The sequence below is a fragment of the Oenanthe melanoleuca genome, chromosome 2, assembly GCF_029582105.1.
Source record: "Oenanthe melanoleuca isolate GR-GAL-2019-014 chromosome 2, OMel1.0, whole genome shotgun sequence".
Classification (NCBI taxonomy): domain Eukaryota; kingdom Metazoa; phylum Chordata; class Aves; order Passeriformes; family Muscicapidae; genus Oenanthe; species Oenanthe melanoleuca.
In genome coordinates, this window is record NC_079335.1 from 16,015,546 (window position 1) to 16,040,378 (window position 24,833).

Genomic DNA, 24,833 nt, shown 5'->3' on the forward strand with positions numbered 1-24,833 from the left:
TTAAAAGAGGATTTGATTTAACAAATTTTTATTATATGGAAGGAAAAAAAAAAGAGATAAATAGTTATACTCAAACATTCCAATCAATTTTGCTTCCAACTGCACCAACTATCACTGAAGAGAGTGCCACTCAAGGTGGTCACATCTCCTCTGAGAAAGGTACTTTGATACAATCAAAGCTTTTTCACTGTGGTGCAGTCATTTACCATGCCCCACTTCTCTGGTATTTTTTTACCAAAACTTAATCCAAATTCCACTCCTACACTATACACAGAGTGAGACTGAGCATTTCCTCATCCCAAGGATCATTGTGGGCTATTAAAAAGAATATTTACTTCCCTAGGGAAGTATCATTATATGTGTTTCCTGTCTGTCTATCTATCCATCCATCCATCCATCCATCCATCCATCCATCCATCCATCCATCCATCTATCTATTCATCTATCCACCTACTCATCCATCTATCCATCTATCCATCTATCATCTTTCACATGCATATATACAGAAATCAAATATTTAAAAAATATTTCCCATTAAAAAGGCTGTCTCTGTATTCATATTTGCTCTCTTATAAGCAGACATTTGCCTTTGCTGCAAAGAAGTAGAGAATCAGTAAGTAACAATAATATATTTTTGTGTTAGGGAAAGAAAACAGCATAAAAAAGAGGTGAGGCCCCAAATATCTATACCAAGAGGATCCAATGCTTATTTTTTTTTAAGGCCAAAATATAAATCAAAGTAAAAAAAAAAAAGTGTCTTCCTCCTGAAAATTTTGTTAGGTAAGACACTGCTACCATCTGATATTTAATAAAAAGAATATGACCTGAGAAAGACACAAAGGTTTTTCTCCTCCATGTTTTCAATTGAACAAGCTTTAATACTCTATTGAGATTCTTTACTACTGGGGATATTTCAGTGCAGTACAATTTGTTTCAAAGTAATAGCTTTCCTGTTAGAGCTAGTTTGTCATGTCAGAGGGGATGATTATTCATGATAAGCCACTGGCAATATTACCAGCAATTTTTTAAAAATGTAGGGTACTGATTAATTTCAGAAATATTAGCTACTGAAAGCAGACATCAGTACTGCAGAATGGATGAGACACTTGGAGTAACAGTTGCCAAAAGGTGAAATAAGCTAAAACCTGGGAACACATCAATTACAGATATAAAGTCACCCAATTTAATAGAAAATTACGTGTTTTGCTTACTTGATCAGAAATAACAGTGAACCCTACTGAGTATTAATGACTCCGTGGGAGGAACTGAATGTCCGAGACTATTTTATAACAAATTAAGTCTCGAGAAATAATTAGTACTCTCTCTCTGGTTTGTTTTTTGGGGTTTTTTTTTTTTGTTTTTTTGTGCTGATATAAGCTGAAACCCAAGAAGAAAGACTCAGTCTAGACATCTGCATTTTTCCCATGCATAAATTGTTGGGAGTAGTTATGATATAAGAGTATGCAAGAGGCATTAGCAAATACACAATACCTAGCACATTAGTAAAGCATGTCCAAATTCCAATCAGCAGATATGGCAGAAAGTAATATGCCAGATTCCTTTTTCCCATCCAAATGAACATGAAGACATTTTGCTAGCAATATCTCAATATTTACAATAATATTATTTTAAAATAAAATGGTATAACTGTCCTCTAAAACAATTTTACATTCCAAGTATGCTATCCAAGTCAGAACTACTTACCTACATATTTTTTCTTCTTGTTTCTGTTACTTCAGTACTGCACTGTTTGAGTTTATTCTTTTTTTTTTTTTTTTTTAATCCATTCTTAAACATTTTCTTATGACTTTTCACATAACTTTTTTGTCTAACTTTGTTCTGCATCCCCAGTTCAGGTGATCCAGCATTTTTGGCCAGAGGATGTTGTTGGCAGGAATGTGGAATATGGAAAAGGGTAACTGGTCAGTTCTGGAGATCAAATGGGTTTTTCTTTGATGTTGAGCTGGTGTGGCTGGGTTTTAATCTGTTTCTCTGTTTGCTATTTTCAATAGAGCAGGGAAAAGAAGACATCAATGATGCCATCAAATATTAATCCCTCTTTCTGCAAATGGTCACAGTGCAGCTTAAAGTTTTATCAAAACTGGTAGAGAGATAATTATTCTTTTCTTGATGGTGATGACCCTGCATGGGGAGGTTTATCTCACATAGAAGACTGGAAACATCAGCTAGGGTGGATGAATCGGTTCCTGTGGTCTCTCTGTACCTCAGAGTCATAGTAAGGGCAGCTGGCCAGGGGTACTGCTCATCAGCTGATGTTTAAAACCTCTCTGTTCACATCAGCTCCTTGCATTTTGCCATAATATGCAGATTTCCTCCTTAGCAACTCAGGTATGAAGTTCACATGAATGCCTCTATTGTGGAGCAGGTTATCTCTGGAAGGGATCAGAATAAATATATGGAATAATAGTAACAGCTTCAGTAGTCCTGGGACTATTGGGACCAAAACAAAATCTGAAACAACACTTGACTGTATTGCTTGGCTCTGTAACATTTTAGCACTCTTATCTCTACTAAATAGTGTAAAAAATCAAGAATCTATCAGTGCCACAGAGTTGGACTCATTTGTACATCTTTTGCTGTAGAACAGTTTTCATACCTTTTCTAGAATTTTTTTCATAACTTTGAAGTGCTTTCCACAGTATGGAGAAATAAATCTCTGATTTACTTTTTAGAAAATTATTTGTTAAATACTTAATATTTTTAAGTCAAACTCTCCAGTGATGATGTTTGCTTTCTAAATGGAAATAATGGGAATGTATATATAAATAGAAATAATATAAATTAGATAATTAGATAATATAGATTATATAAACAGTATTGATAATGCTAATTTTATTTTTTTCACAGTGTCAATAAATTAGGTACCATTAAAAATCTTACAAGCTCAGATATTGCAGTAACTAACAGTGGTCTTTATCTTTTGATCTTTCATTAGCCTAAACTGCCTCAACAGTCTACTGAAATTTAGATTCTGGCTTATGATTAAAAAAAAAATACATTTATGACACATAAAAGTACATGGTAAACATATTTATCCTTTGACCTTTTGCAAATTCAGAAATGTACAATGTGAATAAATTCAAAGTTAAAAATTGAGCAGAATTGACAATATTTAAAAAATTAATTTTGGATTCAGACACCTGAAGCCACTAAAGAAAATCATAGCAGTCTGTAGATTTTTAGATGAGAAGAATTAATTTTAATACATTAAAAGGCTGCTTCAATAAAAAAATTACCTTTTGTAAAAAATTTAAGTGTAAAAGAGAATTAATTTCTGTATATAAAAGGTGTTTAAATTCTTCTGAGATGTTTAAATTTTGCTCCTTTCATTTTTACAAACTGACAGAAACTTTCCCATAATGTCAAATTCTTCATGGGCAGTTCTCCTGATCTCCCTGCATTCAGTTGACCCTTATGTAGTCTGTGTCTCTTTGAAATGGTTTTGGGTTTCTTTTTCACTATTATGTGATCTAGAAAATGAAAAGCAGAAAACCCCCTGGAGTCTGGAGTATATCAAAGACTATAGCTGGATTTTCCTGCTGCTGCTTTCTTTAATTCTCAGCACAAATTTAATTCTGCTACCCTCAGATAGTTTAGGTTATTGTAGAGTACATGGAGTGCTTTTGGTACAACGATCCAAATCCTACAGTAATGGTAGAGCAGCATCCAGTAGGTACAGCAATAGCAGAGTAGCTACTGACATAGAGTTCTATATGTCTCACTGTGAAAGCTGAAAGTTTCACTGGAGAAGGTAGAGTTTCAGAACCATGAAACAGTAGTTAGGCAATTATTTCTTCTCAAGTTTATTGAAGGGTCTCAAAGGTCTGAATTTCCACATGATCTAAAGTAGGAATGTTTTTATTTTTTTTAAATTTTAATTTTTTTTTTTTAAGATCATCCCTGTAATGAATGAGGAGAACTTCTAGGCTGTTTATGTCTGAAGTAATCTGAGCTGCCATAGAAGTCTTGTACTTTTTGGATGAAGGAAATAGAATGTAGGAAGACTGTCTGTGGTAGTGCTTAGTAAATACTGTTTAATTTCTGCAGAAACTGTAAACAGAGCCTTATTTTTTGTCCTGATTTTTCAAGCACTGAGTCTTCAAAATCTTTTCTAGTCTTACTGAAGTCACTTCAAACCAGCGCTGTATTTATTTCACAGTGCTTATTTCCTACCTGAATGCTCACTAAAAATTTTATCCTTATTCTTACTTTTTTACCCCTTCTCCCCACTCCCTTTCTGAGTTTGACTAAATCTATGATATTTTAGAAGGTTTATGGGTACTGTTTCTTTATTCCTCTAAAGCTATATAAGAATTTCAGTAGATTACTTAGATTTACAATAATCTTTTCTGTCACTTACACAAAGCTGCTGCAAGATGTCCAACACCAGAGGAAATATAGTGCCCTTCCCCTTCCCCTTCCCCTTCCCCTTCCCCTTCCCTCTTTCTGTAAATCTCTTTACAGTAGTCCATATCCCAGATCTGAGATTTTAATGAACCAGGTATATTTCAGAGGTTTGCTGTGTGTGCCAATGGGCTTTAAATTTAGGGAATTCAGCTCAGCATTATATTATCAGTTTTCCTGTAACATTACAATTATTTTGAAAACTAATTAATGCTATGGGACATTTGAATTTTAAAAGTGTAGCACTACATACCTCTTAATTTCCTCAGAAGTCACTTTTGTTTCAAACATTATTTTGAAGAGGGCATTTCCTTATATAGCACAATTGCCAAGAGCAATGGCTCTTCAAACACTTTATTAAGTGACTGTTTCCCTTAATTAAGAATTTTCTTATTTACCAGTTTTACAGTATTGTTAACCAATTATTCTGGTACAGAAAATTCCATTTACTCTTTATATTTTTGCAAATAAAATTTCCCAAGCCCTGTTATCTACTTATATCCTAGAGACCCAAAGACCTATACTTTAAAGCAAAGTAAATTATAAACTGTTTTAGAAGCTACAGTTTGACCTGATACTGCAGTGGTTGTATCTTACAACTGGCTTCATGAAGCCCTCATGAAAAGAACTGGCTACTTGTCAGAATGTTTTAATAGAATGAAAATTTTACTCTAAGGTATTTTATTAAAAATTAGTTAGGAAATCTATGCCAGTTAATATTTTATTTCTGTAAGAACATAATACTTCAAAATATTGTTGCCAATACATAGTATTCTATGAATGGTCTTCCCTGTGATTTTGACTTGCTGGGAGATTGTTCTAAGCTAACTTTACAAATACCACAACCTAATTATGAAATTAACAGTTTCTCAGATCACATATATAAATTTAAAAAAAAAAGCAAATAAAGAGCATTAAAAATCTTTGTACATGTGGTTAGCTTTGCAGAGAAAGGAACAGTGAAAAGGAAATGTAAAACAAATATAGTTCTTTCAACAACTTATCTTTGCAATGGAATCTCTGTTCCTGTCTTCTCCACAGAGTAAATTTCCTATGTTATCAAACACTAAATTTGCATTAATTAATTTTCAGACGTGCCTTTGATATGGTGTCCTCTTTAGGGCTGCTGGAAAGATTCCTGATACAATTTCTAATTGTATGATGGTTACTTTCTACTTTTGAAGTAGAAAAATTGCAGGAAGAGCAGGTAGATGAAGAAAGAGTGCAAGCTCAGAATACTAATGAAGACACTTTTCACAATTAATTCTCCAAAAATGAGGAAGTCATAGCTCAAAATGTTTATTCTTAAACATGGGAGTGAGAAGCAGGATGGCCAAATGCCACTGAGACAATAAATTTGATTATTTGAACTCTAAAGAAAGAAACCCTTTAAAACTCTTTAATATCTACACCCTCCCCAAATACAAAAAATGTGATTGCCCTGCAATTCTGTAGTGCTCACATGTATTAAATATGGCAGGATTTCAATCCCAGAGAGCATTTGTAATTTGCTCTGTGATGAGATTCCAAATGTCCTCTCTTGTTTTTATGTCTAGTTCTATTGCCCAGATGCTTGTCACATCTGAGAGATTACCCTTATCTGGCTGCATGAGCAAGGAGGCAGTTGTTTTGGAACAGATGATCCCTTGTCTACAAGGCATTGAGATATTATGTCAGGAATAGCAGAGAAATATTGAAATATCCTTAGAAGGAAAGTTAATTACATACTGGGGATAAAATCCTGAGTGTATTTCAGCTGACTCTGTTGAAACCAGACTTTCATCTATAGTTGTGCTAGTAATGCTTTTAAAATAGAAGCAGAAGATGATTCTGTGTCAGAGTTATGTATAAACCAAAGTAATTATGCCTAAAGGTGAGTTTAAACCCCCTATTTTCCTGTGAAGTGACTTAGAAGTTTCTAGATTTATGTTTCATCTTTTTAAAAAATTCCTCAAAGACTGACAACACTATTGAAGTTAAACCCTCTTTGTTTTCAGTTATACAAAATGACAAACAGTTTTCTGTTGTAGAACAAGAAATACAAACAATGGCAATAAATATTTATTTCAATACATGTAATAAAAATTGTATGGGTACATTTCTTACATAAGATCCATTTTCTTATTTTGCCACCTTTCCAGTTTAAGCCTCCTACTGCTCAGAATGTATTCCATATGAACATGAGTAGTCCTAATGTTTTTTAGACCTTATGTTTTTTCAAAGAAGTAACACACTCAGGGTTGGCAGGAAAGAACAAACTTTTGTCCTTCTAGTAGTTTTCACAACTAAGACAAGTGGAAGACAAGACTAAAAAATATTTCAAAATCTCTTTCAGAAAATGTAACAGAGATAAGAAATTAGTCTCTGAAGGAAAAGCAGTACCTCCAGGAAGTGTTTAAAATGTGATAATATACAGTGATTGCTTCTTTTTGACTGATATCCTATACCAGTTCCACTGATTAAGTTATAGAGTTTCCAGTCAACCCTACCAAAAGATTGGAAAAATCTTTTTGGAACCTTGTTATATAGCTTATGCAAAGGTAAGACAATCTGTCTTTCTCAGTTATTTACCAAAAATTATAACCATCTTTTGTCATAGCCTTAAAATGATGTGAAACACAGTTAAAAGTTAAACTTCTTTTGAAAAATTAATGGTGTCTGAACTTCATAATGTCCCAGTTTCAGGTAAGTTGTGCAGAGAATAGACATCAGAATATATTGTTTGAAAAAGCAAATGCTTTTAATAACAAATTGAAATACAATGGCAATTTACTTAAGAAATCCCCAATTACTTGGAACTCCTAAGAGTTGATTTTCAGAGACGTTTTTCAGTGTTCTTTGTGCACTTCACAAACACAACATTATTGCAGTTTCTTTTGTTTGCTTTGGTAATAAGGCTTTATTGGGCAGGTCTGAGATTTCCTTGGGCTAAAGAAGAGTCCTAAATCAAGGAAATTTGCATTATATGTCAAAAATCCCAAGAATTATATACAAAAGTAGAAGGTAAAAAAACAATCCAAAAAGATAGATATCACCACAACAGAAGAAGTTGTAACCGTGAGATTTGGAGTAGTTTAGGTTCCAGGGACACCTTACAGAAATCTTCCAGTACCTAAAGGAAGTCTAGAAGAAAGCTGGAGCAGGATTTTTAGTAGGATGTATGTGGAGAGCTAGGCTGAAAGGATAGTCCAGGAGGGAATCTTTCCCAATGACTCGCAGCTGTGCTCATTACCAAGGAGTGGAAACATCTGAGTCTGCCCAATCAAAGAATGCCCATAAAATAATGGGTTAGCTGGCCACTAGTTACAGGTACTTTGTACTTTGAGCTGTAGTATGAGACTGAGAGGCTGCTGGAGTGAGAGAAGGAAGCTGCTGGCTGTGGTGTGAGGAGGTGTGGGACATGTGGGTGTGCAAAGGACAGACATGGTGAGAAGATGTTGAGTAAGGGACAGTCAGGATTGGTGGCCAGGAAAGGGACAGCTTGGGGTCAGCCAGTCATGCAGAGGGAAAGGAGGAGTCAGAGCTGTGTGGAACTCCCTGCAAGACAAGGAATCAGTACTGGGTGAAGCTGCCCATAAGAAAAGGAGTCAGAGTTGCATGTGAGAGAGGTCTGTAAGAATGGAGGAAGAGATGCTTGAAAGAAATTCACTAAGAGAAGGCAGCATGTAGAGCTTGCAACTGAAGGGGATATCAGCCGTGTCCCTCTCAACATATTCATTACAACAGATATAAAGTAATAGAACAAAGGAAAAAGGCTTTAAACTGACAAAGGATTAGATTTTAGAAAGAAATTCTTTTCTGTGAGGGTGGTGAGATACTGGAACAGGGTCCCCCAACTCATGGATTTTCCATCATTGTAGAGTTCAAGGGCAGGTTGGGAAATTTGGTCTAAAGGAAGGTGTCCCTGCCCACAGCACGGGTTTGGAAATTTAGACTTTTTAAGATCCCTTCCAACCCAGACTATTTTATGATTCCAAGTATTTATTACTTTGGGAAATTAAAACACAAGACAGTAACAATAATGTGTGGTCGGGTAAAATATTAAATGAAGATTTTTCTCAGCTGGTCAAAATTTCATTATAAAAGCTGCTATTGGAGCTGAGACAGAGATGAGAATTATTTGAAGTACAGAATGTTGAATGAAACAGGCATAGAGATCTATAGGATAGTATTTTCTGAAACAGCACAAGCTGTAAGTCCTTGTGGCAGGCATGGATTTCCACTCCACTGTGAACTGCTGCCAAGATGCAGTGTCCTTCTGTCCTGGTGTGCTGTGGGGCAGGACTGCTGCTTCGTGTACACCTCCCATGCCAGCACAGGGGAAACAGGAGACTGGTGAAGAAAGAGCAAGCTATAATGTTCTAGTGGGGCTAAAATTAATATTGTGGTTAGGAAGGGACAGCAGTGAGTGTCCTTAGTATTAGTGTCCTAGCATGTCTCAAACAAGTAACAGTTTTTTCATATGAAAACACAGTAGAATAAGAAAGAAGTTTGCAAGCTGCTGGACACATGGGGTAGGAAGACAAATAGTGGAGAGTAAGAAAGAACTAAGTCCAGTACATTAAAGGAGATGATTACCTTTCGTATTTGTAGTCAAGTGAAAAAATGGAAAAGCATAAATTAAAGAGAATTAAGATATGATACAAGTGATGAAAAGGTAAATTTCAAACACACTTCAAAGTAAAATGCAGTCACCACATCTGAAGAGAGCATCCTATTTTCAGTTTTCTAAGTGGACTTGAAGATCTGGGGGTGAGGCATGTCAGGACAATTGAAGTTGAGATAGAAATAAGTTTTAGAAATATTAAGTATATATTTTGCAAAAATGGATAAGATTGGTAGCAGAATAATAAGATTGATAGCATAGAGATAGGTTCACATCACTATATCTGTGTCTGAGCTCCAGTAGATTCTTTGAAGTGCTAACAAAAAGGATGAGCATAGAGGAGCCATAAAAACTAAGTGAACAGAAAGAGAATCCAGTAAAACAGAAAAGAATCAGCTGTACTGATATATGATCAGCATGAAAAATAACTACCCTTTGCTGCCAAATACAGTCAGGTGATCAAATACCACAAACAGAGAAAGGTGTTGCAGAAACATGCAATGAGAAGAGACAAATGAATATAGATGTATTCTGAATGGAAGAGAACTACCATTTAGGGGGACAAGAATAATTTTGCAAGTGGGTATATTGCACAAAATAAAGGGACATGAACGTGGATGACATGGATAAGGGATACTTTAAGATAGGATTTTAAGGATTTGATTTTAAGATAGGTGCAAGTGAAAGAAATGGAAGATCACGTTACCAGAAAAGATAATGAAGAAAAATGCAGCATATGTACAAATCATCTTCTACTTCCTTTGTTTTCTCTTAAAATAAAAGAAAGTATGAAAAACTTAATTAAAAGGAAATTCACAAGCAACTTAGGAATGTACAAGTGTGTTAATCAATGCAGACTCAGTATAATTATCTTATGATAATGACTGCTATTAAAGAACACACTCAACAAGGGAGATAAAGATTAAATGAAAGGTGTGGAGTACTTGGAAGGTGAAAGGTGTGGAAATATGTTATTAAACAGTATAATTGAATGGTCAGGAGGAAGAGGAAAAGCCAAAGACAATATTGTTGAGCATTGAGTGAGAGTAATTATGGGACATTCAAGGGCAAGGGGTATGGACATGATGTAAGAACTACTTGCTTTGCTAGGAGGTAATGAAAGTTGAATAAATGGATTAAGAGCTGCTGTTACTGATGCTCACAATAATCCCACAATGAATCAAAGGATGACTGAAATCAGGAAGAGGAGCTGTGTTTTTCTGATTTAAAGAAGTATTTATTCATGTAAAATTGATGAGGATTAAACATCTGAATTTTAAAATCTGGTAGAAAACAATGCAACAGAAACTTTGAATCTTACCAGCTATTAAGAGAGTCTCATGAATGGTGTTGTTCATCTTCATACTTATTTCAACAAGAATTTTTCTTTTCTAGTCTAACTTCAAGCTTTTCAAAATTCTTTCTTGTGTGCTTTGAATAAAACTTTCCCTTTAATGACAAGCAGTTTGCAAGTAAATTCTGCTTGGAATTCTGATTCTGAAATCTAAATGAAAAAGATCACAGTATCTGCTACTAGTTATTTCAGCATGAATTTTACCTCTTGAAAATAAATGTCATGTTTTCCACAGTTGATCAGACCAGTCAGTTAATGCACTCTGTCTATTTTGATCATACCCAAGTTGGACTGCCAAGGTGAGGAACATCACAGAATGTATTAACATATGAAAGTAGAGATTAAAGTGCACGTTGTGCACATGAATTCTGTTGGCATGATTCTGTATTTTACAGACTAAAAGAGTAGACCTATCAAAATCAAACTTCACATTGGTTCATTTGTTTTTTTTTCCTTTCTTGGAATTAAAAGTCTATCTTCTGACACGTGCATAGCTGTGCTACATTCTGCTAGACTCTGAAAAACATCCAAGTTAAATCATCTTGCAGTATATGAATAATTCTCTTTTGTTACAGTTTGAATATGGAATAAAGGAGTAATTGGAACTCTCATATGTCATGGATATTTACATTTCATATCTAGGTATGAACAGGACTAATTACACTCCTCAATAAGTAGCATGTTATCTCACAAGGTTCTGTTCCCTCATAGTTGTGGCTCTGGGTTTTTTGATTGATTTTTTTATTTTATTTGGTTTAAATATAGTTTTATAGTAGACCTATTATAAATGAACTTTTGGTTGTATTGAATTAACAGAATAGTCCATATGTAACTGAGAGCTTTCATGAAGTATAGAAAAAAGATTCTGAATTATGGTGCTGTATTATGATCTTGTGTCAAAGTTTATACTCTGCTTTCCACACTGAGTCTGGAGAGATGGATGCAAATTAATAGTCCATGCTATTTAATTTTCAAGGCTCTCTAAGTTTTATCTCTAATTCTATTGAAGAAGGCCTCAGCAAGAGATTTCTAGGAAGAATTGGATTGATAAATACATTCACACAGCTATTTAAAAAGACTTATTACAGTGATTGTATTTGGTAGGAAGGGTTAAAGTTCTAGGATGTAGATCTTATGGGTAAATAGTTTGATTTTCTAAAGTGTCTTGTGCAAAAAACTGTATTCCAAAAGATTTTTAAAGTGCTAAATAAAACAGCTAAGCTTAAATAATAATACATAAAGATGATTTAAAAATAGTACAAGTATATGAGCCAGATGCAGAAAGAGATAAATAAAACAGGCTCCTAACAATGAAGGTTGTGCAGGCACTGATACGAGAATGAATTCTCTAAGGCAACTTGCAGTAGAAGGTAAAATTTGCTACACGTTAGATGACGTAAAAAAAAATCCTAATTACTTTTTGAGTATCTTCCCTTCTGTTTTTGTCCTATATATCTGTGATTCACTGATAATTGTATTAAAAAGAAGTCATACTTCATAAGAGGCATCTTTTTTCACCATTGTAAATAGACATGAAAAAGCTGAGATAAAAAAATTGTACATTCCACCCTTCTGTTGTCAAGAAAAGTCACTTTACAGCATAGCAATACAAAGTGTAAAATCTCCAAAGAGTTCTGTTTAGTACTCCAGAGAAAGGGGTCTCTGTACATTTAAATGCTCAACGTGAAGACAAGCTTGTGGATGTGCCATGCAGGTGACGATTCAACGAGCTCAAATATATACGTGTGTATAATTTAAGAGTTGGCATATGTTTGTTTGTCGTTTGTTATGAAATGTGTATCATGTTTCTGTGAAACAGCAACTCAGCACTTTGCGCTTTCTCTCAGATGAAATCCCTCCAGTAGGAGAGGGGCTTGCTCCGAGCATTCTTGGGGAAGAGAAGCTTCAGGGGTGCAAAAGGCAAAGTAGGAAAGCTGATCTAATATTTAAGGGATAAGAGAGCAGAAAGCTTGGAAAGGGGATGTAGACGTACATTCAGACTACAAAGCTGGTGGAAAATAAAAAAACCAAACTGAAGTCCCAAAAGAGTTAAGAACTGCCATAACTGAGCATTAAAACTTGAAACAAAAACATAGAAAAAGACCTGCCCTGCCAGTGCACAATGACTTGGGAGAGACCTTTTTTTATTTATTCTTGTTTTCTTATTTTTCTCAGGAAATTGATTTTCTATTTAAAAAAAGGAAATTTGTTTAGAGTTTGAATGTAAGGGGATTTTCTGACATTTGAGGATGTTGTTTTTGAAAAGAATCTATCAGCAAAGCAACCTTTTAGCTTTGACCCACTGTACTGTATTTGGCTGGGATAGACTTAATTTTCTTTGTGGTAGATCCTATGGTCTTATGTTTAAGATTTGTAACCAAAACAATGCTGAACATTTTATCAGTGCCTACACACCATCCATCTTCTTCTCATACCTCTGGGAATGGGCAAGAGGGTGGAAGGGGAAACAGATGGGATATAGATGACCCCAATCAGTAAAAGGGTTTTTTGGAACGTATGGCTGCATACTCAGTAATTAAAGCTGATGGAAAGAAGGAGGAAGGGACCACATTCAGGGTTATGCTGTTTGTCTTCCATGTAACCATTTGGCCTCATGTAGGCCTGTATTCCTGGAGGTGGCTGAACCTCCACCTGCCAAAGCAGGCAATGAATTCTTTCATCTGCTTTGCCTGCATGCACAGCTTTTGCTGTACCTATTAAACTGTCTTTGTCTCAACCCACAAGTTTTCTTGTTGTTACTCTTGTTTTTCTCCTCCATCCCACTGGGGGAAGGGAGGGGGGTGTGGTGTTGAGGGAGCTCTGGGGCCCTACCTGATCACTGCAGATAAACAACATCCACATGGGGTCAGTCCAAGCATGTCAACTGTTAATATTTACATGAGATAATATAGTGATGCAACAGATGGCTAGTTCAGATTGAGCCCTTAAGTACAGAGCTTTCATAACCCAGAATTATTGATTGGGAAAAGCTTGCTCATAATAAATAGACTTTCAGTCTTTTCCAGAGCCAAAATACATGGAGGAAAAGCATGAGGTTAATAGTTTTAACCTGTATCAGACTGTATTGAAAGGGATTTGTGTTGAAAGAGACTTATTTACTCTTCCCTTTGACAAAAAAAAGGGAATTGATGTGAATACTTTGGTTCGTAAACAAATTTAGTCATAGATGTTGTTATGTATATTTATTTTCAAAGGTGCTACCATATGTCTTTAGATAAACAGTATGGAAAACACATTTGTTAGGTAGGTGGGATTGTTTGGCATTAAGTGGCCAGCATTTCCATAAAAAAATGAGCTTTACCTTTCTAAATGCAGTAGCTGCTCAGAAACATTTTGATGTATTTTCAGAAGTCATTAATTCTAGTGATGTATTCTGTTGAAGGTGGGTATAAAAATGGATTACTAACTTTTGTTTCTTTGCTATTTTTTTTTTAGGATTTATTTATACTTGTGGTGGAACTTTAAAAGGACTTAATGGCACTATAGAAAGCCCTGGCTTCCCATATGGATATCCAAATGGTGCAAACTGTACCTGGGTTATAATAGCAGAAGAAAGAAACAGAATACAGATCGTCTTTCAGTCTTTTGCTCTAGAAGAAGAATATGATTATTTGTCATTATATGATGGGCATCCTCACCCTGCAAACTTTAGGACAAGGTAAAGAATAAATATTATTAAAATCTCACCGTAGTAATAAATTAAAAACATATGATAAAATAGTTAAATCTAATGTTTTTAAATTATGGATTCTTCAAGGTGTGCTTCCTCTAATTAATCATAGGTGTCAAAATGTATATCGTGCTTTAATTTTAGTTAAAGTAACTGCTGAAATTAATCTAGCCCTCATAAAACTCGTCTCAATGAAATGTAATTAATTAAGAAGCATATGAGCATGGATAAATTAAAGTGAATATGAGATCGTAGAGGTCTTGGTTTGCATGATGTAGTAGCAGTGGAACTTTTGTGATCTTTGCAACAGGGGGCTTTTTATAGAGATCAGGAAAATTTAATTAAGGTAGACTAGGTAATTTTTTTGTGCGTTTGTATATGACCACCTTCTAACAAAAAGGGTTTACAAAAGTGAAAAAATCCGTTTGAGACATCAAGAGTGTGATGTGCCACAAAACTTTTTCTGTCAGAGCCTACTTCAGAGTCTTCAACCAGATGTTCATTTCTGGAAGGCTGCAGCCTATGGAATATGTAATAATTCCACAATACCTACACATACATTTGCTTTGTTATCTTTGCTGTCATCTGCCTTGACTTCTGGAAGTCAATTTGTCATTTTCATAGACTTCTGTAAGGCCTTTGGCAGGGCCACACAACATCCTTGTTGTTAAATGGGAGAAATTTGTATTTTTTTGGGTGCACTCTTTGATGAATTACACAGTGGCCACACCCAAAATGTTGCAGTCAACAGCTTTAAGTTCAAATAGAAATCAGTAACAAGAGAGATCCCTCAGGAGTCTGTATTCAGATAAACACTATTCAACATCTCTGTTAATGATGTGGCCAGTGGAACTGAGTTTGCAGATGCACCAAGGTGAGTGGTGCAGTTGATTCTCTTGAGGGGAGGGATGCTGTCCAGGGGGACATCAACAGGCTGGAGGAGTGGGCCAGTGAGATGAGGCCAAATGTAACATCCAGGTCAGTTCTCAGTATCAACACTGACTAGTGGATCAATGAATTTAAAACAGTCCAGCAGAGAAAGACTTGGGGATATTGGCAAATGAAAAATTGGACATGAACCAGAAACACAGATGAGGACTGGAGCACCTCCCTAATGAGGCAGGTTGAGAAAGCAGGGGCTGTTCACCCTGGAGAAGGGGAGGTTTTATGGAGACTTGCAACCTCCCAGCATCTGAAGGGGACCTACAGGAAAGCTGGAGAGGGACTCTTCATCAGGAACTGCAGTGACAGGTCAAGGGCGAATGAGTGCAAATTGCAAAAGGGAAATTCAGGTTAGATATTAGGAAGAAATTTTTTGCTATGGGGGTGATTAGACACTGAAACAGGCTGTGGAAACTCTTACCCTGGCAGTATTTAAACACAGTTGAGCAACCTGGTCTACTGTGAGGTGTCCCTGGCAGAGGGTGGGACTAAATGATCCTGAAGGTCATCCTAGCCTCTTTTACTTTGAATAATGCTGCTCAAAGAAAGAGATGTGTTTTTGTAATATTTTATGGTAAGTGTTGATACACTGGTAATGATTTTTTTTAAGCTATTGTGTAACAGTCTGGCATCTGATTGCTAAAAGGAATATGTAAAGGAATATGTGTTTCCTTGGTACAGCAAGGAAACTAGAAGAGTAAAATTCTACATCTCAAATTTGTGCAGGATATAAATTCTCTTAAATGGTTAAGTCAGCAGATGCAGAGAAATGCATCTCTAATGAAATTGTTTTTCTTTGTACTTCTGTGTTTTCATTTCTATTTCCTGTTTCATGAATGCAATTCTGATATCAGCTGCAGGAAAGAGGGAACCCACAGATAAAAGATTTGAGAGTTGTCTTCCACAACAAGTTTTTCTCCTTTCTATTCAGTCCTCAAAAGATAAAACTGAGAGTTTCTCAAACGTAGGAGCCTGAAAGGGCCCTCACTGTCAGTCAAAACTTCAGTTGGTGAATCTACTCTAAACTGCAATCTCAAGAAGTATTTGAACAATATTCTGCACAGATGCAAAGAATGAAATTTTGTTTCCCATTAGGAAAAAATGGTCCTTAAGCAGTTAGTTTAAATAAGCATCAAGGAAAACAGGTGAAGATAGTTATCAGATGAAAAAGAAGATAAAAATATCTTGTAAAGACAGAATTATTTTTTTGTCCTGGTCAAGCTGCTGAAAATGTTTATATATATTTGTGTGCAATGTACATTCATATATGTCTGGATACATATATAGATAGCCATATATGCATTTATAGATATGTGTGCAAGATTCTTTTAAAATTAAATTAATTCTTCAATGTTGGACCTTTAGAATATGTTTTTTCAAAAGGTTGGTATCTTAGAAGAAAGTCAAGGAAACCTGCCATGCTTAAATGTTTCGATATTGTGTATTTAATTTGTCACTAGATTCTGGTGAAGAATAGTGTAAGAAGTTACATGAAAGAGAAAAGAATCAGTCAGCACTTAAAAAGGAAGAGATTATTAAGCCTCAATATAAGGCTTGAAATAGACTACTTTGGCAAGATTTACAAGATATTTCCAGAGTGTGAGTGCTCAAGAATAGCACACATTTGTGTGAGTGGAGAATTGGCTTTAAAATTAAGAAAGCATGATAATGAAATTATGCATGCCTTACTAAATCTTTCATGGTGACATTTATTTTATCAGATTGCTGTAGTAATTAGTGAGGTGATGTTTCCTTGAGTTTTCTTTTTTGCAAATAAGCAAAGTTTTACTGAGGTACGGTTGCTTGTGGAATCTATCCTAGCATGATGGTGTATTATTACTTAGTGACATTACTGAAAGTGTAACCAGATTACACTTTTCACTGTCCTTAAATTTTGTAACAGGCAAAAATATTTTCAGGGGACTACACGTGTATTTGAAAAAAGTACATAACTAGACAGCTAAAAAATTGTCTTGGATAGACAAGGCCATTACATCTAGTTTTTTACTTTAATAATGTGGATTAACTTTCTATATGAATTAAATGATTTTGCAGTTCAATTATTTGTGAAGCTCCTCACCTTTTACTCGCACCTCATCTAGTTTTGTGGTTCATCTAATTGGTCTCCTCAGAATTAAATCTAATGAAATTAGTCGTTGCATGTCTTCAGTGAATGCTGAACAACTTTTTTACCTGGCACCTAAATGGCAGCTAAACAACAATAAATGGAAAGTGTAGTCAATATTTCACTTGCATCTTTGTGTTACTGTGTATGCTTCATTTAGTATATTTTACATAATTGTTGCTTCAAACTATAAATACAGAATAACTTTGAACTTTATTCAAAAAATGCTTTTTTTTAAAATAAATCATATTTGTAATCACCTACAAAAAAACAATCTTTATTTGTAGAAAGACAGTGTTTCTTCCTGTATTCAAACCAAGATTTTGGCAAAATGTCATAGTTGGGAGTATTTCTGGGTCATATTACTGTCTGTTTTTAGAGCTTTCTTGTTGCCCCCCCCACCATGCATATTTTGTGACTTTTGTGTATCCAGCCTTTCACATTTATACAACTAGTCCCCTCAAGAAGAAAGAAAACAAAACTAAAAACGGACAAAAAACCCAACCAAAGAGAAACAAAGTTTGATTTTCTATAATTGCTTTTAAAAACATTGTCTAGACATTTTTCTGGTAAGTAGCTAATACAACTCCTACTCTGGATAAAAGTATTGCATTTCCAGATTAAACCTCCTGTTCCATTTTTTCTAAATTTCTGATTTTCTCATTATTTTTGTATTGTACAAGATGAGTAATTTCAGCTAAGCTTACAATATGTTTTCAATTTTCAGAGTGTCTAGCTTGAGAAAAAAGGGTTTTGGTTGCACTAGAGATAAGAAATTCCATGATTTAATGAAGTTAGTAGAAGGTATGCTTGAACCAATAAAACATCACATAAATCAACTGCTTTGCAGAGCAGTTGGAGTCATCTGATGATACCTTTTGTATGTTATGAGAATGGTCTTTAGTGCAACTTGTGAATGATTCACTGGGCTAGCCTTACCTGAGGGAGCAGTGGGAAATGAGCTGCTGCTCCCAGGGACAGGGCAGGAGCCAAGGAGAGGCAGCTCAGGCTGTGCTCTTGGGCAGGGCTGGGCACAGAGAGCAGAGCTGGGCTCTCAAGGGTCCAGCCCTGCTCCTCCCCGGGCTGGGCCAGGGGCAGGCTCCCCCAGACCTGCAGCGAGAGGAGGCAGGGCCAGCTCTGCACTGAGCAGGGCTGAGAGGCTCCTGCAGGAGGCAGGGACAGCACAGAGCTGCAGCTGAGGATGCTTCAGGACCATGGACAGCGAGGGGCGGCAGTGCCACCAGCTGGGGCTGCCCAGGCTGGGAAGGGTTAATGCTTTCCTCAGAGTGCTGACTCTGCATAGAAGAACCCAGGAGAAAATAATTTAATACTTGCCTGTAAAGCAAAAGGTACGGACCTAACCATATGAGTTCTTCATTGTGTACTTTTCTTGTCAGTCCTTGGAAAATCACATGGAAGCCATAATTAGTTTCAAACCACACGCTTTGTGGCAGTGATATGGTGCACATGTGGGTGGATGACTGAACGGCAATATGAACCCTGACATTTCCTTGCAATTATTTTACTTTGCAATTTGGATAACATCTTGTTTTCTTCTTTCTTCTTGAAAGAAATTGCTGAGCATAAGACGTAATATACTGTCAGTAAATATCAAAAAAGCACGCTGGTAATTTTCTTTTTTTTTTTTTTTAATTAAGGAGTTAGGTGCTTAGAATTGAATACTAATTTGAAAAGAGGTGTACTCAGTAGTTGTCTAAAACATTTTTCTCTAATTAGCTACTCCAACTTGCAGTGTAGTATTCAAAATAGCTTTAAATATTTGAATAATAATGTGACTATATATCCAAACGGTGTTCATAGTTCCAAGGAAATATATTTCCAAATTTACTAGTACTTAACCAGTTAATTAATTTAACCAGTACATTTAATTGCCAGTTAAATATTCATGACAAAATTAACATTGCATTGAAACCAATGAAATAAGTTCAGATCTGTTTTAGACAGAAATAAAATGTTCATCCCTTCTGCAAATGTACTTGGCTAAATTGAAGCATTTAATCCAGTATATTTGTCTCTTTATGTTGACTAAAATAATATTTCATATGTTTATGCTCAGAAAGAAATTTTTTAGTAGCTGAAACTATGTTTTACAGAGTTAAAAACAAATTATTTAGAAAATTATGAGCCTACCATAATGTTCCCATAAAAGTCATCATAAGATTTCATCATGTGTGTCTTCATAAGGATAGACATGGTATGGAAGTTTGGAAAGCTCCACTATTACAAATATGGTATAATAATTTGTGGAAGTTATTCATTTCTTTGTTTAAGTGAAAAAAATATGAGTGTTTGTTTAAAAAAAAAAAAAAAGTGGATTTGTGAGAAACTGCCACAAAATGGAATTTTTGATCACTGAATATATATATATATTTTTCCATGTATTCAGAGTCTGCAAGATCAGCAGAGATATTTTTGAATGTTGATAACATCACCATGTCCAAAGACTTAATTATATTAAAGTCCTTTCTCTTGTGACTTGTGGTTAATTTTCTCTAAGGAACTTTAATGGAAGGAAGCTTTAAACATAGTGTTTAAAAGGGGAGTTAATACTCATAGTGTTTAATCTCTTGTATTTAAGCAAGATAAATCATCCTTTCATCTACACTCCCTGCTGAGGCCACCAGGAATTAAATGTACAGGTTACCTGATCAGTGCTGCTGAGCTGAATAGGAGAAATTACCTGAAATTACTGGAGACATCTGCTATCTTTTCTGTGTTGGTGAATTGCTCTCCTAAAACATCTGACTCCATGCTTATGCCCACATTTTTAACATTTACTCCCCTTACAGAGAAAAACAACATTTTCAGTGGATTAATAAGCAGATATTCAAAATTTTAGCATGCTCCTAGTGTTAAAAATGATTTTGTATTGGGTCCCTTACTCAAGTACTTCCAAAGGTTTGAATTTGGTACTTAACCTACAGACTCATACTGACTGTAAAATTAAATTTAATTTCTTCGGTCCAACTTTGATAAAAGCAGACAAAAAAAATGGCTGAAAATAGGTAAAATTACAACTAATACTTAATATTCATTCATATGAAATACTGCTACAGTTGATGATAGGTGAATTGTTTCTTTCCATGGCTCTGGGGCAGGGCTATGGTAACTTAGAAGGGCATGGAAAACCATCAAACCTGCCAGAACAAGGAGCCAGACTGGCTTGTCTGACCATGCATGGGAATTAGACTTGTCTCAGTGGTCTGCAGGATTACACAAGGAGCAGAAGGAGCTTTCCCAGGTGGTGAGGAACACCCATAGGGGTGAGCTGAGCACCCCACCAGTGCCTGCTCCTGGCCTGAAAACCTTCTCAGATGTCTCTCAACAATAAATGTGCCAGGTATTATTGACAACAACTACTGTTTTTTAGCTAAAAACCAATCACAAATCTATGGTATGTTTTATCTGAATAATTTCCTTTTTAATTATTATTACTTTAGAGCTTTGAAATCATAGAATTATTCATACTTTTCTTTGCATCTAAATTTTTATTGGAAACCGTTCAGGATATTGGATAAACAAAACCAAATCAACAACAAAAATCCAAAGCAAAAATCAAGAATACTTTATTAATTTTATGTTCTTACTTAAAAAATAAATAGCACTAAGTAGAATTCTAACAATGCCCAATTTTAAAAGGGAAAAATATATTTCTGGAAAACTAGGTTTTGCCTCTAAAACTTTCTATTTTTAAAGAGAAAGACTTATAGTTTACATCTTCAATATGCTGAATCTTCAAATTTATCTTACAAAACTTTTATGAAGAAAGGCTAGTGAAAAAATAAGTGTTGGCACTAGCAGAAACTTCCAGTGCTCTCATTTAATAATTCTGCTTGCTTTTGCATTCCTTATTTTGATGCATGTGTGTTTCTCCTTCTGATAGATATCAGCCTGTGTCAAAAAGGCAGATATTAGGCTATTGTGGTAATGTTGTTCTGTCAACTATTACTACCCTGGTAGCTCCACTAAGCCTTTTTTTCTGACTCAGACCCTTTGCTTCTCCTTAGAAATTTATCCATATTTCTTTATGAACATTTATATATATTGCATCCTTTGCTATCTCCCAGGCAAACTCCTTACCTTATGTTTTTTGGGGAACTATTATGTTATTATGAATTTTTATATAAATTCACTATATAATATTATTGGAGCAAGTATTCCACTCTTTCTCATATTTATGCTCATCAAAACCAGAAATTCTAAAAAGCCCCACATTTTTGCCTTGCTTTTGTCTCTTCCTTCCTCCATTTCTGCTGTGTCAGGGTTTCTACTTAGAGAATTTCATGACTTTAAGGCTTTTTTTACTTTTTCTGTCTTTTCCCACTTCCTCTCCCTTTAGGTAATCTACAGTACTACAAGGTGCAGTGCAGAGTGCCCAGAGCTAGTGCCAATGTAATAAATGGGCAAAATACCTTGAGGGTGTGTTGATTCTCCTTCCTGAATTCAAATTCTGTTGTAGGTAGATTTATTTTATCTCATATGTGTGTACAATTCTTCTTTTTTGTAAGTTGTTTCTCATATGAACAATTCCTTCTTAAACCATATAAAGACGTTTTCAGAATATTTTATAAGTTCATTTAGATTATTGCCATTTCAAACAGCAGTTAGAGTATCTAACTCCAAGTTAATTCTGTACCTTTCATCTTCTAGTATAACAGTTGCTCAAGCTAGCAGACTACCAATAAAATAAATAAAGAAATGTCAGCTCTGTGAGGTTCTAGAAGAAATCTGACAGAGACAAGGTCTCTCTGAGTGTTTGGTTATTAGGGCTTTAAGACATGTCAGAGTGGAATATTTGCAGTCTTCATTCACAACTAACCTTGACAATTGAAAATTACACAATTTTCTTTTTCAATCTCCTGTTTATATCTTTTTGGATATTGATGTAGACCAGGACTTGTTGATAGGGAGTCCCTGAATTATTTACTGTATTTCAGAAATTTTCATCATCCACTGTAGCTCTGAATTTTTTCAGCTCAGACTGTTTGTTATGTCCTAAGAATACACATTTTTCTTCTTTCATCACTGTTCGCTTCTTCTCCAAATTTTCAACCAGAGTAGACATTGTGAGCTGAATAGGATCAAATTAGGGATTCTCCACTTTGGAAAGAACTTCAAGTCTCTTATCACTGATTTTTATTTTAGCTGCTCCATGGTTCTTTAGATTTCGCCATTATTTGTCTGGAAAGAGATGAGAGAAAGGAATTTATTTTGAGAATTTAGGGACTAGGGAACAAAACAAACTGCATTATACCCTCCCTTCACAAAGAAAGAGAAAATAAAAAGGGTATAATTCCTAGACAAAGACCAATGAGTAGATAAGGATATAGAAAGCAATAGAAACATATACCAAAGTAGATGAAGGAGAGGGAGCAAAGGCGTTTTAGAAATGAAAGAAGGAACCAGCAACCAAAATGGAGAACTATGAGATACCTAACAGAACTGAGTTATTCTTACTAGGAAAATTTTCACTACACAAACAACCAAAATAAATAATGCAAAGGTATGAACAGAAGATATGTAGAATCTTGAACTCAAAATTGGTAGGGACACAGCAAAACTTGTAGAGAAGAGAAGCAAATAATTGAAAGAAATGTAATAGAATGAAATGTATTGGTAAACAGACATGCAGCCCTAGTCTGTCTGAGTAGACAAAACATTTACATAGATTTTTTTTTTAAATGTGACAAGTTTGCTTTATGAAAAAATACATTGAAGAAATCAAATATTTGACACTGTGCTTGTAAATGCAAAGCTGAAAGAACATATCAATTTTTCTATACTCTTAGGAATATTTTTATATGATGTTAAAAGGCTTAATGCTGAGAGTGAGAGAAAGCTAGATAATCAAATCTGATAAAAGAATCTGCTTGCCCAGACAAGGTGCCACTTGTCTCTTGAATTTATACTTAAATTTCTGCAAAGAAACCAGGGGGTTTTGTAGGTTTAGAAAAATAGTTAACTTGAAAGGAAATCTAAAGTTAAGTGGTAGAAATTTAAAAACTAAACCCAAAACCAAACCAAGCCAAACTAAATAAAACCCAAGCAACCAACTAAAATTTTGATTATACTTGAAGGTGGAGGTAACTTTCCAGCAACTGACCTTGGGGAGAGACTTTCCCATTATCAGCTTTCCATAGGATATCTTTCTCTGAAATGGTTGGCCAGTTTGGCTGCTTTGAATTAGCTGATGGATATTGGACTAGCTTGTTTACTACTCATGTAATGCAAGAAAAGCCTCTTGTACAATCTCTGAGATTTATTATCTATCTTTGTATAAACTGATAACCACCTGTATGTGAAGAGTGCCCTTGCCAGTTTTATAGTGAGATGAGTACGGTCATTTATGAGAAAAAAAAAATACTTAGTCACTTTTCTTTGTGTTGCTAAATTGCTTAATGGCACTTGAAACAACCTAAGAAGAAAAGCTGATTTTTGTTGTGCAGGCTATTTATAACACAGCATGCCAGGGCTATCTGTGGCCATTAGTTTTCCATCTATGTTTCACTTATAAAAAGGAAAAGAATGATCACAATAATGGTCTTGTTCCAGAAGGTTATTATTTTTGGGAAAGTATCATGCTATTATAGGGTTGTCTAACTGTTAGAACTGTTTCCATGGCAGAAAGGTAACTCTTAAACCAGCAGTTAAATTGACCTTGTATTGTTGCAGTTAACAGTATCAATAAAAATACTTGATAATTGAATCAACAATATATTGCTACTTAACTAAACTCAATGCTTGGTTCCTGTGTGAATAGACTATTTATATTATTTTTGGAGAAAGGCATGAGCCTTCTATTTTAACTGGTAAGTCTGCAAAAAACTAAAAGAATCCTTTGGGATTTTGTGCAAATACATGTTTGTGCATATGTATTGACATATACACTAATTAGAACACCCCTGTAGATTATATTATATTGCACAGTTGGAAGTGAATATTTTATCATTCAAATAGTTTTGATGCCTGGAAGTTAAGAACAAATTAATGTCAATAATATATTGGAAACCCCTGAACAGGTTGATATGGGCAAGTGATTTTGCCTACCAAAGAAACCTCAAATTAAAAAAAAATAAATTAAAAACCAAAAACATACACACAAAACCAATAAACACCCAGCACCAAAACAAACAAAACCCACAAGAAAACACCAAAAAGCCCCAGAGATCCTTTCTAAGGGTTAGTAGCATAAAAAAATTATTTCCAAATCTGATGTCAGTTCTTCTGTAGTCAAATCAAGTCTTTAGAACCTAAATGTAGCAACACTGATAGTTATGCAGAAGTGTCTATTTCATTAGGATTTATAAATTCAGCCATTAAATTATACACTTTTCTTATACATTTATTTTATGCATCATTTTCTACACATCTATTTTGTATTGTAAAATATAAATCCTACACATCTAGATTTCAAGTTGTATAAAAAATTTAACTTCTATACATTTGTAATATATCTGCAAAGGACTGAGATAATTTTGCTCATTAAATGATGTTGCCTTATAATATGAAACAAGCTGTGCCCAGAAATTAATGTATATTTTATCTAGTTTTAAAGAATATTTGAAGTTCCTTTAAAGTAGATTTGCTTTTCTTGCTGACACGTTGCCATGCTAAAATTATACTAGCAGACTAAGTTTAACTGATATTTTCTAATATTGTGAAAGAGAAA

General features: G+C 34.9%; 1 protein-coding gene across 3 annotated transcripts in view; it reads left to right on the forward strand.

The window, feature by feature from the left end:
• CSMD3 (CUB and Sushi multiple domains 3) overlaps positions 1-24,833 on the forward strand; it is a 578,246-nt gene that overhangs the window by 63,842 nt on the left and 489,571 nt on the right. For all 3 annotated transcript variants that reach the window (XM_056483904.1, XM_056483905.1, XM_056483906.1), the window contains exon 2: positions 13,842-14,064. In XM_056483904.1, coding sequence (XP_056339879.1) covers positions 13,842-14,064 — 223 coding nt within the window. The remainder of the gene's footprint in view (positions 1-13,841; positions 14,065-24,833) is intronic.